The following is an 18701-nucleotide window of genomic DNA, read 5'->3' as shown; positions in this document are numbered from 1 at the left end:
GAGACCGTTGAAAAAAACATCAAGTCGTTACTGTATTTCGAAAAGTTTCTTTAACGGGCACTGTATCGAAAAACGCCCAAGCTACCGAGAACGCCGAACCCGAGCCGTGGAAAATATGAAATAGAATAGCGATGGAAAAAACCTCGATCATAAATATGTGATTATGGCAAGCCGCAATATTCGTTATCCATCAAAACAATGATAGGTTACTTGCTACCGACAAATCTCGTCGGAGCTGAAAGCGTTGATTGGGTTCAAATTCAATTGCAACTTGTCGAAGCTATTATGTGAACACCTCTTCCCGGAATGTCGAGTGAGGAACATCGGTATACTTAATGTCTTCGGGTTCGAACGTGGTCGCATACTTGACATTCGGGAATGGCGCCTGCACCTCATCCTCAAAGCTTTCATGCACATAATAACTCGGCCGAGGTTCCGCACGGCGTGCGGAGCTATTGGGCATGTTGTAAGACGTCTTCTTCGAGCTCCTAGGTGTATCTTCTGCGAAATAGTGCTCCTGTACTGGGATAACCCTCCTGCTTGAGTCTACCGTATATCGCTTGGTGGACTGCGTCATGACCTCCGGGGACTGTGTACGCCGACCACGACGATGCCGCCGGTCTCGATCGTCATCTGAGGACTCGTCTGAATAGAGGCGAGTATGGCGCGAACGACCCTGGTCTCGTCCTAAATTGGAGCCTGGCATCCAAGTCGATGCACGTTCTAGACCGGGTGCAGGAGGCGGCCGAGAGTAATTGTCAGTATTTGAGCGGCTCAGAGGCGGACCTCGGTGCGAATCGCTCTGTATGGGTATTGGCACAGAGGGAGATTTCTGAAAAGAAGGTATTACTCGGGCAGTGGCAGTGGCAGATGTTGGAGATGCATCCACAATAATTGCCTCTCGAGACGACGTCTTCTTCTGGGATTTCTCCTTCGAAGAACGAGGGGTATCATGCGACATGCGACGAGGCTTTGTCGAAGGCCTCTTCATAGGGTCTTCATCCAATGGTACATCCCTAGGATTGGCCATAGGTGGAGGTGCAAACGCCGAAGTAGCAGCTGGCGGCGGCGTTGGCACGGCGATCGGAGCGATATGTCGAACCGAGAATTCCGGATGATATGTCTGCGCCCGGTTGAGAGTTGGTGGCTTCCCACCGGATCTGCTCAGGTACCGAATCGCAGACTCCAAAGTTTCCGAATTCTTCCTTTCGCGCTCTGTGGTCGGCGGCGGTGGACGACTTGTTTCCCGAGGCGGGGGGGCACTGGGTACCTCTTCATACTTTCGACTGCTACTGGGCTTCTTCTTCTCCGACTTAGAAGATGACGTCGTATAGATGACCTCTTCTTGATCGTCTGGGCATACTTCTATGTAAGGAGACTTGTGACGGCGATGCTTATCTTCGGATTCTTTGCGACGGTCCTTGTCGGATCGCTTCTTGTCATCCTTTCGATCGTCTTTGCGCCGTTCTTTCTCCTTCTTAGCCGCCTCCTTCTCTCTCTCTCTTTCTCTTACCGCTTCACGTTCTCGATGCTCGCGCTCCCTTAACCGCTCTTCCCTTTCTCTTTCCTTTGCCTTGTCCTTCTCGCGGTTCCATTCTTCTTCGTCTCTTCGTCTCCGACGCTCCTCCTCTTTCCTAGATGGCTTCTCTCTCTCATACTCATAGCTCGCCGTCTTCCTTGCGTAACGAGCCTTCTCATCAAATTTCCTAGCATGTATGTCTTCGTCCCAGGAGCGGGATGGGGGTGTATGGCCATAGACATTGTGGGAGCTAGGTGAGCCAGCAAATGTTGTAGACCGTGGTTCGGCTTCGCGAACGTCAAAATGATATTTGGTTTCAGAACGCTTTGAAGTACGAGGAGACGACGTTGAGGTCGACGTCATTCCCTTGTCTCTTCTCAGCTCTTCGAGTTTGACTTTATCATCGTATTTGGTCCGTTCGGCCTCGTTGCTTAGAAGTTCGTAAGCCTGTTGGACTTGCTGAAATTCCTTCTGCTTCTCTTCCTTGAGCTTGGGGTCTTGGACCTTGTCAGGATGGCATTTCAACACCAGCTTCCGGTGGGCAGATCGGATCTCTGATAGTTGAGCGTCTTTGGATACACCGAGGATTTTGTATGGGTCAGGCGGGAGGGACGACATGATGTTGAAGAGTTGTAGCTGTAGAGGTGGTGAAGTGAAAGAAGGAGGCGTGTCGCAACGGTCCTAAAGAAGAAGTACAGCTTGGTGGATTTGTTGTTTGGTAATAGTCGCTGGGACGACGAGAAAAGACGGTGACGAGAGAAAGTGGAGAATTATTGCATATGTAGGCGGGACTGCGGTGAAGGTAGTAGATCGGGATTCCGACTTGAGACGCAGACTCGTAAGATGGAGAATAAATAGTGATAGATTGAACGTAATAGTTGCAATGATAGCAATGGTAGTAGCAATGGTAGCAATAGTAGCGATAGTCGCAATGACAATGACAATAAAATGGTAAATTAATACAATGGCCGTTTGTAGTTGCACGAGGCTCGATCTGGAAACGAAAAGGAGAAGAAGAATAAATATAAAGAAGTCAGAAGTCAGATTCAATTAAGAACTGACTACGACTAGGTAATTCGAATGACGGACCATCACTTTGGCGAACGGAGAATGGTCGGTCTTGTGGAAGAATGGCGTGTGTGTCAACACAGTTGGGTAAATGGTGGTTTGATGAGGTCACGGAATGCGAATTGCAGATTGAGAACTTGGAAAAAGGAGAGAGAGTGAGGGTGAGAGTGAATATGAGAAGGAGGGGGTATGTGAAGGGGTGATGTTGATGATAGATAGACGGGGGGATGCAAGATGGGGGAACTCTTAGAATAGTATGGGCTTAGGTAGTGACAAAGTGACAAATTGACAAAAAGTGACAAGGTGACAAGGACGTTTATCGTTTATTTGAGGCTTGACGAATTGGCTCTTTTTTAGGAATACCAGACGGGTAGATCGTATCGTACCTAAGGGTCAAAAAAATGAAATGTTACCTGTATGTAGGTACCGCTAACAACAGACTGCGCTAACAAAAAGTAGTGTAGCCACTCCTGGCCACTCTAGCCACTTTCTATGGGGCTAAATGGGAGGGGATTGACGAGACGATGCGACGGACGATGGCGGATTTTTTAGGATTCGCCTGATGGGAACCAGAAAAGGGATCGTCTGGTCCTCCTCCTGATGACAAGCGGGCGGTCCGGTTCTTCTTTAGCGTGCTTTCGTTGGCCTGTCTAGGCTACTGGGCTGCTGGGGAAGGTCTAGAGGGGGGGGAAACACGCCTGAAGAGGCAAGAGAGGGGAGAAAACCTAGGGGACTTTCTTTGGGGGTACGGTACCTATTGCTAACACCAAAATCAGGTAGGTATGACAAGTACCTAACCGTGTACCGATGTACCCGTAATTCGCTAGGTACCTTAGGTACCTTAGCAACCTTAGGTTGGTTGCTCAGGTGGTAAGTCCCTATAGGCAGGTGGGGCTGCTCCCTTTGATTCTTTAGGGTATTGTACGATGCCGTAGGTTTAAGTCTAATACGTTGAAAATGGAAGTCGACGGTAAACGGGGACAGGCCAGCTCTCCCTGTAAACTAACTCCACTATAACTGCACTGCACCTCTCGGCTACTGCGCTGTAACAGTGGATATTGTATTGTATCGCGTATGTATTGTACAATACAGCGGAGACCGAGAGACTTTCTTCAACGTGGCACAATAGTGTTGAACCGAAGTACCCCGTAATGTCACCGACAAGTACCCGGAAAAGGGTACTTGAGATGTACCTATGTATTAAGGTATCAAAGAGGTGTGTTGAACTAATAAGAACGGACGAGACGATGGAACGGAATGGACGGGAACGGAATCAACGGCAAAGTCGACAGTCACAAGTTCCGAATAATGTACGGCAATAGTAATGCCCCTCGGTGAAAAATGGCGGTAAACGGTAAATAGGTAATTAATCACCTGGTCAAACGTTGTATCGTCTCTCTTGTCTTTCTCTCCGTCCCGTCACCTGTCGTTCTCGCCGAGTGTCTCGCGCAGAATTCACCAGGGGGAGTCAGGAACCGGATTACACTACGTCGGAAATGCCCAGCGAAATGTCGCGGGGGGGAGTCGAAAGACACCAATTATGCAAGTTGGCCGGAAATCTTAGGTAATACCAGTCTTTGATGTAGGTCCTATGTATTACCCTGCGTGGTAGAATGTAATATGTGGTGTGCAGTATGTCGTATGTCGTATGTAAGTAAGTACCTAAGGTAAGTAGGTAAATATCGTGGTATAGGGCGATCCGTAAAGTAAGATAGGTTGGTTTAGATACGTTAGGTAGATAATCTCTCACGGGATGTCCAGCGTCCGAATGAGACGAATAGAATAAGAGCGGGAATATGTAGTATTGGCCAGTTACATAGGTAGTTAAGAAAATGGTCCGGGCCAAAGTTGGTGGGGGCAAACTCGCGAAGAGCCAGCGTATGAGTCGATAGGTATGTATTAATAAATAAAAAAGATGCCCGGATAATGAAGTAATGGAAGAGAAAGAACCTGAATAATGATGGCAATGACGGATGAGATATATGTAAGTAGGTAACTTTGGGCTGTTAAAAAAGAATTGTTGGATGCAACTGTACGCAAGCCGGCCAATGCGGTGAAGGGTGACGAGTGATCGCAGTTAAAGGTATAAAGTAAGGTATAAAAGTTGAGATGTGACTTATTAGAAAAAAATCGCGCTCTCGAGGGTGACGACAATGGAACTCATGAATCGAAATATGTTGGACAATTCGTAACTGGGTAAAGGACGGTCGAGTGTGTGGTAGATGCGATGCTATCCTGCGTCCTGCTGGTATTGCTGGTCCGTAGCTAGGGAGTTGCGTTTGCGATCGCCAGCTTGGCTCCTCGTCAACCAATAGCTCTAGGATGGACCTCCCCCTACCTCCGTGTAAGTCGAGATGTTGGGTTACTCGGAGAGGTGGCAATAAACACGGCGATGGCGAATTTCAACAGAAGCGGATCAGAGATCCGATGCGTATTCTTGAATACGATCTTTACTTATTTTTTTTTTCTAGAATACGGAACGATATATTAGGTCGCTGACATAGGCTTGGGCGGGATACCGAGCTTCGGTCAGAGAGGATTTATTCAGGATGCTATGGGGGCATAGACGAATCTTAGCATTGTACAATACCTCTCTATCAAAGCCTATGCAGCTGTGTATGTATTTAACGTATGTATGCAAGACTCTGTATGAAGAGTCTTGGTATCACCCGGTTTCGAAACCAGCGGTGAAGGTTGATATACCCGTCTCCTGCAGCCGCTCTTTTCCTCTAGCTTATTGTGTTATTGTTGTGTATACATATTGGTGATCAAATTTTACAGTAGCAATGCAGGAAACAATATTAGAAGGTGATCGATCAAGAAAATATTCGATAAAGCTCCAGTTGCTAGTATATCAAAAAGTCAAGTTCACAAAGTAATAAAATAGAAATAAGACTGCACTAGACACCATTGTGAGGAACCAGGCTGTGATAGACAGCGAGGACTTGGGTTTAGTGGTGAGCATTGAATAGTAAAAGCACAGCCGCGCCAATGACTTGTTTTACGTTCTATGCTACCTTAGGTACAATACCTAGGTATTCGCAAGAGATCCGTTATGATTTATTGACTAACAGTATATGTCGATGGCGCGACAGTTTGAGACGGATGTTAGAGTACTAAATAATAGCATGTTTGTCGCATTGACTTGCCGTACAGCCATTCTTGGATCTATTATATTCATAGCAGCAACTCTACATGTCTCTGTCCAACTAGGAACTAGGTTAGATGATAGACCCTCGAGTCCGGTAGCAGGACGGATTATTAGTCGGGAAGTTTGACCAGTTATATTGGTAGTTATGCTATGATCATCTATCCCTGGGTTCATCCGAACGATGCCTGTTCTTACAGGTTCGCGCTCATTGCGAATTGGGCCACGATAGTAACGCCCTCTCATATGACCTTTAGCTGTAATGCAACTAGGGTTATCTCTTCATCATCCAAACCGACCGATCCGTGGCATTCTCAAAGATCCTAGAACAATTAAGGCATGAGGACAATAGCGACTTGGCCGTTATCGTATGGCCGTGACGGATACAATACCTTTCCCCTTTGGTCCTCATCCCGCAGCCAGGTGATACCTAGATAGGTACATATATCCTTTATAGATTCCCAAACTTGGAAGTCCCTATTGGTAATTCATAGCGATTCGCGCCTATTGGATTAATCCAGCCTATGTGCTCCAAGTTTAAACTGGTGATAGGCGCAGGAGACTCAATGGGTCCCGCGGCCGTCGACCAGTTAATTCAGTCCACAGTACCATGCTAATGCTTTTCGGTTGCATCGACTATCAAGGACTAGCTGCAAAGTTGCTTGTCACACTCGCATCTAAAGAGAATAGGTTGGCTGCTTATGTGGTCCCTCTACGGAATCGGGAACCAATCGATGCTTAACATAAAAGCAGGTACGTTTGGAGTGCCGCATGGGGCATGGGTCAGTATTGTAGAAAGCATGGTAAAGAAGATGGTGTGCGGCTGCTATGGTGAGGAGGCGTGATCACGATCTATAAGCAGCTTACGGCTCGCAACGCTCCCATTTCACGAGCCTGCATGGAAGTAGGTTGCACGAGGCTTCAGCATCTGGCCACGAATTATCAGGGATGGTGTGGTAAGATGAGGTAGTCTTAAGGTCAGACGGGAAGGATTGGCTTAGGAAAGGGAGGGTGAAGTAGCTAATAAGGGATCTGAACTGGGACCCTACTCTAGACCAATGATCCGTCATTTGGTGGATACGAATCGATGCCATGGAACAAGCCCACGCCTCGGCCACTGGCCAGAGTGTTGGACTGGCCGAGTTCAATCGACGATGTGGACCAAGTCAAAGACCTACCGGAGAGCGTAACTACATCAAGATATCGATAGACGGTCTATATCGGCCTTGTGTCGTCCTACATAAATAAATACAATATAGTACATAGTCCGAATGCTCGTGGGTCTACGTTTGATTTTCCGTTCTCGTGGCTTTCAGGGAGACGAATTTGGCTAGCTTTTCTGCCGGGCTCTGCTCGACTGGTTCGTCTGGAACTCCACTACGAAGCACGTTGAGCCAGTCTCGGCGGTCAACGTGTGGGAGCTCAGGGATGACCGATGATGCAGCTTCTAGCAACTCTAGTAGCGAATCGAGTTGCTCGTCTATTAAACTAAGGACCTGTCTCGGGTCTTTTGGGTCGCCTCCCCTCTTAACCAAGATATCTCTCGCCGTGGGGATTAGTTTAAAAAGGCCGACAGGACTCGATGGAACAGATAATTATCTATCTGATTACTTTAAAGGCTGCTTATAAGCTATCGTCCTGCTGCTAGTAAATCTTTCCGATCTGTTTCATATCGGGATGATGTGCGTGATTATCCTTGCTTGTCCCCACGATCGTCCTTCTCGCTACCTACGTATGAGGCGGGGGCGGGGTCGATGATGAGTTCATCGTCAGATCGTCAAGCCATATGCACGAATGAGCGATAGATAAGCTTGTCTTCTTGTTGCTTCAAGAGGGGAATGACTGGTAACTAGCACGAGATCGCTCCCAAAAACTTTCTGAGCTTATTAGGAGCTAATGAAGCTTCAAAAAAGACCCCTGATGAGCAAGCTTATCGTCGTCATCTACGGCACCGCCCGCTTAACTGGATGGATGATCCTAGAAGATCTTTCAACGTGACAAGAAACCGGCGGGTATGCTAGTTAGTGCGAGACCAGCTCTTCGGGAGGTGTGCCTGTCGATTTCCCGCTCATCCTGCAACACGATGCATGATAGCTATCACTTCCGGTCGGTGAAGGAGAACTAATGTGTATTGCTAGTAGGTGAAGCTACCTCTTAAGGATTATACATAGCTCCCCGATCTTTTTGGACATGCAGTGCTTCCTGCTTGCTCGTTCCTTCATCTCGTCTGCTCTACATATAATAGCATTGTGCATTGTAATAGGTAGATTAAGCAGGTCTTGTCCCCATCCATCTTCACTAGTATTTGCAAATGCATCTTTTCGCGAGCCATTCAGAGCTCTTGGCTGAGTCCGGTCACTCGCATTGGCAAAGACCCCGCTAACCAAGAAGCAGGGGCCCAGGGGATGTCCTCTCTGTTATTTGTCTACTGCATTTTTATATGCATTTACTTAACTGAATTGAGTATTCTGTTACATTGTCTATTCGGAGATATTGGATAGCTGCAGATGCAAGCTTCCTTTAACCCCCACCCTTAGCATCGTGATAGGTAGAAATTCAGCATACACGACGAGATAGAATTACCATTGGTTGTTATTATCACACAACGAAGCGCCCTATCCTACCAAAAAGCTCTAGGGGAAAAAGTGCTACTGCTAACAATATAGTCACGCACACATCTTCGTACGATGACTGAGAAAAAATGACAGACCCTATAACAATGTCAACCCTAGGAGGTAACTAATATCTACCCAAGTATTATATAGCTGGCCCAAGACTTTTGATGCCCGGATTCACTCCCTTTCGCTTTCTCCTGGCGCAACTTGAAGTAATCTTCCCCGCATTTGAACATCTTGCTTCTCGTATCCAGTACATTGTTGACCCTGGCTTGATCAGGGTCCTTCATGTCCCCGTACAATCCTGCATACATATGTCCATGGCTAGCAGCCGCTACTGCATCAGAAGCAATAAGAAGTCTAGATAGGGACTTTAGCTACTCCATATTTACTTGCGAAATAAACTACATAAAAGCACGCGGGTGGGTTCATAGCCAATTATCCAGCCAGCGATTGGACCGCCCGCTGTCTTGCAGTCTAAGTGTGACACTGATTGTCGCGGCTTTGTTGGAAGCAGAGCCTACATACATACCGGCTATCGGACGTAGGATAGAAGGCGTAGAACTCCTGCGATCTTCCCTCTCCTTGAATTACGGTAGTACATACTATAAGATGTAATCAATGCAATCAAACACCGATTGGAGCAGCCGTCCATTACTAGTAGAGGTAGGTACATATCTAACTACAAGAGCCAAAAATCGTATATTGTGGTTGGATAGGATAGCCTGCCGGGGTCCCGTAAAGCTATGCCTATGCATTGCTTTCCAGTCTTGCCTTGCATAGTTTGTATGCTTCTAGGATTATAGTCTGTTATTCCTAAAGAGGAACGATATTGAGGGATGGATGATGGGCGTGTCTGACCTCAGCTCTAGCTTAACATTCAGCTATTCAATCGAGGCGGTGATTATTCCTTCAAAAGGACCCCTATCTTAGACTAAGCAGCGTAAATAGATATGGCTGATCGTAGCTTGAAGGCATAAGATGAATATGATTATAGAAGGTAGCTATATCTTGGCATCCATCAGCCCGTAACACTTATAGTACCTTAGGCTGATGAAGTCCGCACATGTGCCTGAAGGCTACAAAATTAAGAACGTTTGCAAGCGTAAACCCGAGACATACTGACTACCAACATGGTGGCGTTATTTTTTTTGCGCGTGACACGTAAAAATCCAAGACAGATACAACTTTGGGACAAGAATGACGGTGCAGACTGGCACTAAGCTATGGGAGGCCTCTTGTCGTGATTGCGTATATAGGATGCCCTACGGCCATTCAAAAGGCTGCTGTTTCTTCATTCGTCGCAATAGCCTGCGAAGGCTCGGCAGGTAAAAAGCGCAGGTAAAAAAAAAAACCGCATTGGACTTACACAAGTAGAAAAGAGTTGCACAAATGGACAGTCTGTGACGAATATGATATTTCATAACCAAAGGCAACAAGAATTGAGCCGCTCGAAAAGCCTAAGTCGTCCCTGCCTACCACCTGTACGTGCCTGTTTATGGGGCGCCGTCTAGCATGGCCTCAATACGCGTATACGAAAGCAACCACACCCGGGAAGTTCGGGGCAGCTAAATGCTCAAGAAGCATCGCCCCAGACAGGGAGGTCGATGTCAATCACAATAGGCTTGTGTAGCATTCGTGGTCCGGAATGCGGATAGTTGGCTTGCTGGAGGGCGCAGTTTACAATGCATGTCTCCCTGCGCCCGAGACGCCCGGCTAGCGCTGGTCCATCACTCCGAGCGGATGCCGGATTCCCACTAAGACCACGGGTCCCGATGCCGGGATTCGCTCCTTCTGTCAGCACGGCTTCCATGTTGGTTGCAATTTCTCTCGTATTCTGTTTCGCAGGTTCGTCAGCCGTATACGCTGTTGGAGTTGATGATAGTGAGACCTTGCTGCCATCATTATCTAAGGGCATACCGCCCTTAGTGGTGAGATCGACTAGGCAGTTCTTTTCGTTCCCCACGCCGGGGTCCTCCCACTGATAATTGCTTTCCAACTCTTTGTACCGCACAAATTTGTTCGACAGGTCCCAACGAACACGCTCTACGCCCCGGGCTTGGTGGACATGCCCGCAGAGTGCAATGCGCGGTCGTACTCGCCATAACGCTTGCCGCAGACTCTCGCAACCTAGCGCGTCTCCACGAGACTCATCCCTGTGTGTACGCGCCGGTCCGTGAGTAATGAGTATATCGGTATCGAGTGGGATATCACTCCATATATTCTCAGCAAGTGCGGGATCCCTTCTTGAATATTGAAAGGCCCACATCCCACAGTCGGGAATGTAGGGAGAGCCAAATACATTGAAGGTGGTCCCCGGCCCGGATGGGGAGGTGAGTTTGACGGTGTAACTCGAATGCTCGAGATAGATGAGCGAGTTTGATTGTGTCAATAAGTTGCGGCAGTCAATGGGATTTTGGGGATTGTCATTAGGAATATAGTTTCCATACTGCTCGAAGAAATTGGTATCGAGTGTAACATCATGATTCCCAGCAATAACTAGCTTGCATTCGAAGTTGGCTCTCTCAAGCCACGCCACTTGCTTCGATAGCTCACCGAAACTTCCCTGGTTCGTGAGGTCTCCGCAATGAATAAGCACATCACCCTTTGGAAGTTTCACTGTGCAGTTGTGTGTGTCTGATATACAGACAAAGCGCGTTCGTCGAGTCCGCTGTGGGACCTTGGAAGAGGACACGGATGAGTCGCCCATGCTGTTGGAGATTCAAGGAGCAGTGCTTTTTGTGCCGTCGGGCTTCGCCGAATCTTATAGATTATTAAAGTAATTTGCCTAAGCGCCCTAACGCGATAAGACCTACATATATACTAGCTTAAGTCATGACGGCTGCCTACCTAGACAACGTTGAAGAATGAATTTGCTTTTTAATGAAAAGAGAAGGAAAGGAAAGGAAATAGGTAAATCAGAGAATGCAATAGTGATGATTCTCTAATTGAGAGATATAGGTAGCTATAACCGAATTTAGGTATTGTACACAGGTGCCTAAGGAATTCGGCATCCGTTAGTTGCTATGTTTTCTATTTGAGGTTGATGATGATGGTGGAGGATTGAGTTATGATATTCGTGTGTTCTTAGAATGTCAGAATAACAGGCAGTGTACGGGTGTCTTAGTGGGTTCTTTAGTGGATTACCCGTGTTAGCTGCTTAAACTTTGGACCCGTATTAAAAATGTGCATATGTCGAAAAAGGCAGGGCTGGGTTGCATTGAAGGTATTCTAGAATACGTACAGTCTACGACACTAGCTTTAAACTGTATAGATAGCGGGAGAAACGGATGTTATATACAGTGCGAATATATTAATATGTCATTTGTCAACCCCGCGCCGATGGTAGCATAATACCAATGAAGCGGCTAAGATCCTACCGAACCTTGCCAAGTTAAGTCTTAGCATGGTATTCTAATGTTGCATTTCACAGTGCCATTTATTAAATTCAGGGGCAGTCCGAGCTCTGGGTGTTCACCTTCTTTTTTCTTCTTTTTTTCGTGCATAATATTAGCCTAGCGAGATTCGAGATAGAAGTCTTATTAGTAAAGAGTAACTTTGCTAACCTAAATTATGAAAGAGATAAGACTGAATTTTAAGCTTCTTTTCTAGAATGATACGTCGATATAGCTACCTTAGTAGCGAGGTATGTAAGGTCTTGGAAGTAGGTACGCATCCATCGTATCGAGAACCTTACCTCTGTCAATTGAATCTCTTCATATTAGATATTTTGTACATGTAAAGAACGTACGTACGCGCATGACCTCTGCATGTGTTCACCCGACCGGAGCTGCCAACCTTAAGGAATTTATGTACCTAATCTGTACCTCTTCCATTAGGTACCTCCTATACTATGTAAATGTAGGTCATCACATGCGATAATACAGTATGTACGTGTACCCCTAGGAAGTCCCCGGTATGTACCTAAATGAGAACTTTATGCGTGGAAGTTTGCCTTAGCCAACCAACCACCGACCTTGACCTAAGTGGGACATTTCAAGGTTCAAAGCTTAATGAATCGCTCAAATGAGAGCAAGTCGACCAATCCCCTTTCCGAATGCATCTCATCGTTTTCCTATCGTCAAATCGTCAAATCGACAGTCCCCGAACTTCCAAGCCCTGGACCACATTATTTGCTTCTGCAAGTCTGCCACGCCACGGCCACGACGGCTCCTTAACACCTCCCAATCTATCCAATCTAATCCCAGCCACTACCGTTCTGCGTCCTCTTTTCTTTCTCGTCACCGTCACCTGCTTATCTCCCTTAGGAGCGCGCATTCCCATGAAAGTAATTGCCCCATTGGATCGAAACCAGGGCGTGTGCGTGTGCGTGAAAGGGATCGAGTGTATCGAGTGTACCTGTACGTGTAGAGGTTGGAAGCCGAGTCGAGTCGAGCACTGGCAACCAACTGGTTGCCTTACAACTTGATAGTATTAACGGCAAGGGGAAAAGAGACGGATTGCGCATTTTGTCTATGTCGTTCGGTCCGTCGTGGACGACTTCTAGGAGCTTGGTTAGGATACAACGAATCAATAGGTATTGGAGTTAACTCTGATTTTACCTCGTTTTCGCGGTCAACTCCTCCTCGTCACTCATTTCTAAAGCTACTATTCTCGCGATCCTCGTCAGATCCAAACTGACAGCCGCTGGCGACTGCTGTTTTAACGCGTCCACTACGATTAACTCTCCTATTATCATATTATCATCGACATCCACGTCGCCATCATCATCGCTAAAATCACAACCGCATCCGCGCTTTTTCAATTTTTCCATCGCTACGACGTAGCCCCGAATAGAAAATTATATCGTTAATCCACGCTCAGCTCTTCAGTTTCCTATATTCGTTATATTTCGTCAAACTGGATTTGGTCGGTAGTGCCTCAAGTTCCACGAATCCGCCGTTATACTGGCTGTCCTTTAATTTATATTTGAAATGGCGGCTATGTCGGCGGTTTCGGGCACTGCTACTCTTACTACAACCAGTTCGCACGCAAATCATTCCAGATGGAATCACACATCTTCCGGCTCCCACGATGTAAGTCCTTATACCCTTAGCCCAACAAGAAAATTATCCGATGTGTTCATGGATTCCCAATTTGTCGCTGTTAAGCCAACCTAAACTAATACGACGTTTGCCTTTTCTCTCAGAGCTCCACGTCGCATAAGCTATCTGCAGATAAGCATGAGACCAACGGCTCTATGAGAGGTCCTTCCTACATCGCGAATGGGGACGCTGGCTACGATCCTTATGCAACAGATGATTACCTACCCAGTAAAGGTTAGTCAGTTTTCTATCAAAAGAGTCCAGCTAATTCACATGTTCATTATATTCGTCAGACATAAAGTTAGTGGGACAATTTTATTAATATAACGTATATATCTACATAGGTCAAAACAAATCGACATCCGATCATAAGCGACCCAACGCCGATGTTTCACCTTCAGAACCCGATGACGACGAACACTCGAAATGGATTCATAGGGATAAGTTGGCTAGGATAGAGAACCAGGAGCTTCAAGCTGCCGGAATTGTCCTACCCAAGCCAAGAGCTCACAGCAGACCAAGGCGAGATCGTAGCCCGGATAAAGCAAACGGACGCCGGCGGGGAACCGACGCATCGGAGCGTCCAGTTGCGAGATCTCGAAAAAACTCGGAGTTGAGTCTAGAAATATTTAACGATATCGAGAGTCCGGATTGGGATTTGCGTCTTCCCGAGGAGATAGCAGAGGATCCCGGCGAGTATTGGGTAAGAAGCGATACCAGCAAGTCGCGTATTCCAGTAGCCAAAATAAGCCCGGCGCCAATTCCCGTCGACTACCTTGAGCGAGATGCGCCAGCAGTGCGTAAGCCAGGCTTCCCTATGCCTGACCAAGATCCTTCAATCTCATTGCCGAAATCACGGTCACGTAGCGGTAGTTCTAACGCTCTAGATAATGTCTCGAAAACCCAGCCTACGAAGCGTGCCGTTAAGGAAGGATCACCTAAGAAAACTTCTACTGGAGCTAGGAAGGGCACCGCGCCGACTAAAACGACTTCACAAGGCCGACCTAAGACCCGGTCAGGTCAGACTCCTCGTAATGGTTCTACTACACGACCAACCACCCGATCCGGCGAGTTATCACCATCCGTAACCAAATCTGCGCCAGAGGGCGATCCACCATGGATGATTTCCGCATATAAACCCGATCCGCGTTTGCCTCCAGACCAGCAGCTTCTTCCTACCGTCGCAAAGAGGTTACAACAGGAGAAATGGGAGCAGGAAGGCAAATTCGGAAATATTTATGACAAGGAATTTCGCCCTCTTAATGACGAGGGTTTCTTAAAACCCCCGGAGGTTGAAAAGCCGAAAGAGACTGAGGAGGGACAACAGGGCGAATGGCCGTTACGACCCGGTGCTAAGAGTCCAAATAATACGAGCCGACCCGGCACAAGCTCTTATTCGACGATGCCCAAGATTCAAGGCACACCTGCCGCTAGCCCGCTTGCCAGCCCGCGTTCAGTTCAACAACCTCAAATCCAAGCTACTCAAAATCCTAGAGTGCCAACAGAGGTAGAAGAACCCGAAGAAGAGAAGCCAAACAAGTCTGGATGCGGTTGCTGCGTTGTTATGTAACCAGCCCAGCATGGTTGATACTGGTATCCCTCCGGTTCTCCCCCTTCTCGAAGACCATTCGCGTGAGCAAACGATATAGATTAAACTTGAACGAAGTTACGACCTTTCGCACCTCGGCCATATCCAGCGTTGCTTTATTTTACCAATACCGCATATGCTAATCGCATTTTCCTTTGTCCTCGGATTACCGCCTTCCACATCGAGATTTTATCTTTCCTGCGTCTTCTCGTCGAGGTCCTACACTACTCTCGAGACGCCATCTCCGCGGGGAAATGCAGACGAGTTACTCTTTTCTCAATGTTTTAATTATATTCTCTTTCGGTGCTTGCAAAAAAAAGGTTGTCGGAGTTTGCAGGTTTGGACAGAACGTTCCGGAGTAAGAAGGGCGTGTAAATCGTTCATCCATCAAAGGAGCACAGGTTGCCTCAGTCTGGCATCCAAATTTGATCTTATTGCTGTATAATTGCCCTCTGCTTTATTTTACTCTCAAATTTTGGTGTGTTGCTCAGGGGCAACGAGGGCCTCGCTGCTGTTTCGTTTCAAGTAGCGAAGACGTCTCAAGGATTTTGATTGGAGACAGACGGGTTCTGGGCCGACTTCTGAGTGCGCAAGGGCTCCTGTATAGCGACTAGAATAAGAAGAGACTAAGTGTTGAGTCGTGATGGTCAGCTAGGTGATTTCAGATACCCCTCCTGGCTGGCATTACCTAGGGGTTACCTTAGAAACTCAACTGAATATAAAATTATGTCCAGTTTGCAATATTTGATACTCTTGACTTCCAAGCTTAGGATTGATTCATAAGCCTATGGTCATGAGATTTATAGATTTCTTCGTAGCTATTTGGGAGTGTTATATTTGCTACCCCTCTCCCCCTTTTCCGTCTTATGTCAGGCGATACTCTAACTCTGTTCCCTCTGGGGAGTACTCTAGACGTCTAAAGCGCCAGAGATGCGCCGCCGTATCTGCCTAGGTAGTATATAGCAGACCAATAGACGTAAACGTTATCATCAACCCCCCTTTTCTGTCTAGTGTATTTTGGTATAGGGGCGTTTATATGATCTAAAGAGGACATCTGTGGATTAATGATACGACATTTCAGATGTATATCTAGGTAGCCAATCGTATGCCTACCTGCTACCAAATGCGAAAGAATAAGTTAAGTTATTTATAGTTTGATATCGCTCCCGAGAGAGTAAGTCCGTCAATTTATCTTCGTGGGCAATGAATCAGAGTGTTATCTGAGCAGGCGCGAACAGACTTGCCTTTATTCTTGACTCAAGCCTAGCCCGTGGGCTCTTCTGCTGCTCTAATACTGTTCTGATATACTCTTCCTTGAACAAAGTTCATGGATGTGGTTCCTGCCAGGAACCAACCGTCGGCTCGTGACTTATAACCGTTAATATATGTCTTCCCCCTTCTTGTTGTAGTTAAACTGTAACCATTACAAGTAATTCTAGCTGGATCGTTTGTTGAGAATTCTATCCAGATATTACACAACGTATCTATATTCAAGACTCCTTGCTACTAATTAATTCCGACTACATCACTTGCGACATGCATGTTCAACAACACCGCCGCCATCAATACCTGATTACCAATACGTTCAAACAGATACTCAATCGCTTCCACGACCGGCCGCGACGTACGCGCTTCACCGAACTATCAGAACACCAAACATACCTCCAGAAAAAGTTTCAGCTATCGTTACCACTTGTTGCATGGGGGCTCCGGAAAACGAACGGTACTTGTGCTCACATTACGGTCGCGAATCGGTTGAGGTCCACATACTACGTCTACTTGCCACTATATCTATACCCTACCTGGTTAAAACCCGAGAACCGCATGTATTGATTCCACTTCGCCCTGCGACTCGTCGTGGGGTGGATATTCAGTATCGAAACTAAGGTGGAAGAATATTCTCATCACTGGCTGACTGGATGGGATGATGGCAAATGGGTTCTACCTATGCAACGGGATAATGTTGGATGTGGCATTTCTGCCTCTCGAAGGACTCCCTGGGATTCTGAGTTTCGATGATTATCTGGTAGTGGGAATAACGATCCGGACTGTACCGAGTGATGCTTAAACTATGCTTCTAAGACGTAAATAAGTAATAATTAATTATTCATAACTGGCCCCTGAGAATCGTAAATACCAAGGCCAGACCTTTGTAGAAACAGACGGCTAAGGCCTTCTGAAACCTCGAGTATTGAGAAAGCACAATTGAGAATACAAGTTTTGATATTGCTACCCTGCCTCGCTATAGGATTTCCCCCCCATGATTAACGTGACTGGAATCATGTTTTATGTACGATTTTGCATATAATAAGAATGGTAGATATTTGAGGGTGGTATACTTCGCTTTCTCTATGAGTTAAATTTCGTAGAACTATGGACATGGCCTAGTAGGATGTTGAATTAGACGGACATTACTGCGGACTCTTCATCGAACGTCTAATTCCCTTGTAAATACGTCAATCTGCCATTATGCCTTCCCGGCTGAAGAGGATCCTTGGCCAGATGTAGGTCTGTCTAATAGCTTCTCTCCTATCTGTCGGTATGCTCTATCCGCATACGCGAGCGCGATGCTATTCTCATCCCTAGATTCTCCGGATATTATGTCTAGGACCTCCCCGATGACGATGGCATGATGATCAAAGTCTCCTTCTACGGGAGGCGGTAAGTGGCGGTATTTGCACTTTAACACGTGCATAACGCCTTGGCCCTGTAACACCGGCAGAGTGCCTGATGGCGGCAAGTCGACCTCGGGGTTATTCGTACCCATATTTCCAGCGGCAGCAACCTTTTTCCTATAGTCTTTAGCCTGCTCCCATTCTTGTCGCCATATCTCCCGCCCTAACACCTGAACCCCGAGTTTTTCCAAACCCGCAAGGACACCTAGGTCTGGTTGTCCTCCGTCTTTAGTTGTCTCCTCGGCTGGCGGAAGCCTGTTGCCTCGAGTGAATAAATCTGCGATTCTAACACCATGGTCGTCGCTACTGAGTATATGAGCATTGAACCTCCCGCATTTCATAAGGGCTTGATAAGTTGTGCTCGGTAGAGAAACATTAAAGGTGACCCGCGGTACGGGATCGACAGATAAAGACGTAAATGACGACACGGTCATGGCTCTAGGGACCGGAGGTAGGACTTGATCTTTGGAACCATCTATGAGCTCGGATATACTATGTGCGTTCTCTAGAGTCGTAATAACGACTACGGGGTGTGGGATTTGGCGCATGACAGCGCGCATGGGCTGAGAAAGCACATGCCGTGTAGGATTCGAGGGCTTGACGGGCCTCTCGGGTACTCTGCCGTGATATAAAAATCTAGGAGAACCTACCGAATTTGTATTATAAGCTTGAATACAGTGATATATATTAGGTACTTTATATAATGTTATGCTCACCGGCTTGTCCAACTTGTTCGGAACTCTTCCGGGTTAAGAAGCTCACCTGAGCTCTTGGTATGGTGTAGAAGGAAGCATATTGTGGTCTTGTGGACTTCAACGTCCACCGTAGACCATCAAGACTCTTCATTTCAGTCCATGAAGGCCAATGTTACTACTGAAGCCCAATTGGCTCTTTTCGTCATCATCATTGAAGGAAGAAATCAAGATTTAAAGAACAGAAGCTCCCGCTTAAAAATTCCGATAAGAAAGCGCGGATAACGATAATGATAACGGACCCTGCCAGCCGGTCAGCCGCATTCGGGCCGGCAAGCTCAACCATATCGA

The 18701-nt window shown here is 46.8% G+C and overlaps 4 protein-coding genes across 4 annotated transcripts; 1 reads left to right on the top strand and 3 right to left on the bottom strand.

The window, feature by feature from the left end:
• Positions 1-283: 283 nt before the first annotated feature.
• On the bottom strand, positions 284-2137 carry F5Y00DRAFT_263797 (DnaJ-domain-containing protein; the record flags this gene model as incomplete). Its single annotated transcript, XM_048011559.1, has 1 exon — positions 284-2137. One exon carries the CDS (start codon positions 2135-2137, stop codon positions 284-286), a length of 1854 nt encoding a protein of 617 aa, XP_047863147.1.
• Positions 2138-9344: 7207 nt separating this feature from the next.
• Positions 9345-11301, bottom strand: F5Y00DRAFT_123095 (Metallo-dependent phosphatase). Its single transcript, XM_048004085.1, has one exon. The coding sequence runs from the start codon at positions 11058-11060 to the stop codon at positions 9927-9929; it is 1134 nt and encodes a 377-aa protein (XP_047863146.1). The 5' UTR covers positions 11061-11301; the 3' UTR covers positions 9345-9926.
• A 1983-nt stretch (positions 11302-13284) lies between these two features.
• On the top strand, positions 13285-14965 carry F5Y00DRAFT_254133 (uncharacterized protein; the record flags this gene model as incomplete). The annotated part of the gene is made up of 3 exons (XM_048010133.1): positions 13285-13386; positions 13500-13629; positions 13740-14965. The coding sequence occupies 3 exons, from the start codon at positions 13285-13287 to the stop codon at positions 14963-14965; spliced, it is 1458 nt and encodes a 485-aa protein (XP_047863145.1).
• Positions 14966-17099: 2134 nt separating this feature from the next.
• On the bottom strand, positions 17100-18593 carry F5Y00DRAFT_241996 (flavin reductase like domain-containing protein). The gene is made up of 2 exons (XM_048008441.1): positions 18375-18593; positions 17100-18304 (listed from the first exon to the last, which is right to left on the bottom strand). Exons 1-2 carry the CDS (start codon positions 18502-18504, stop codon positions 17451-17453), a joined length of 984 nt encoding a protein of 327 aa, XP_047863144.1. The 5' UTR covers positions 18505-18593; the 3' UTR covers positions 17100-17450.
• Between the last annotated feature and the right edge of the window lie 108 nt (positions 18594-18701).

The sequence above is a fragment of the Daldinia vernicosa genome, assembly GCF_022497035.1.
Source record: "Daldinia vernicosa strain CBS 139.73 unplaced genomic scaffold F5Y00scaffold_36, whole genome shotgun sequence".
NCBI classification, from domain to species: domain Eukaryota; kingdom Fungi; phylum Ascomycota; class Sordariomycetes; order Xylariales; family Hypoxylaceae; genus Daldinia; species Daldinia vernicosa.
The sequence above is the reverse complement of the archived record's forward strand: the minus strand, read 5'-3'. Positions and strand labels throughout refer to the sequence as shown.

Coding starts and splice junctions, on each gene's coding strand:
- F5Y00DRAFT_123095 (XM_048004085.1), bottom strand. CDS start 11,060: ATGGGCGACTCATCCGTGTCCTCTTCCAAGGTCCCACAGCGGACTCGA.
- F5Y00DRAFT_241996 (XM_048008441.1), bottom strand. CDS start 18,504: ATGAAGAGTCTTGATGGTCTACGGTGGACGTTGAAGTCCACAAGACCA. Junction 18,305..18,374: donor CGAACAAGTTGGACAAGCCG/GTGAGCATAACA, acceptor CAAATTCGGTAG/GTTCTCCTAGATTTTTATAT.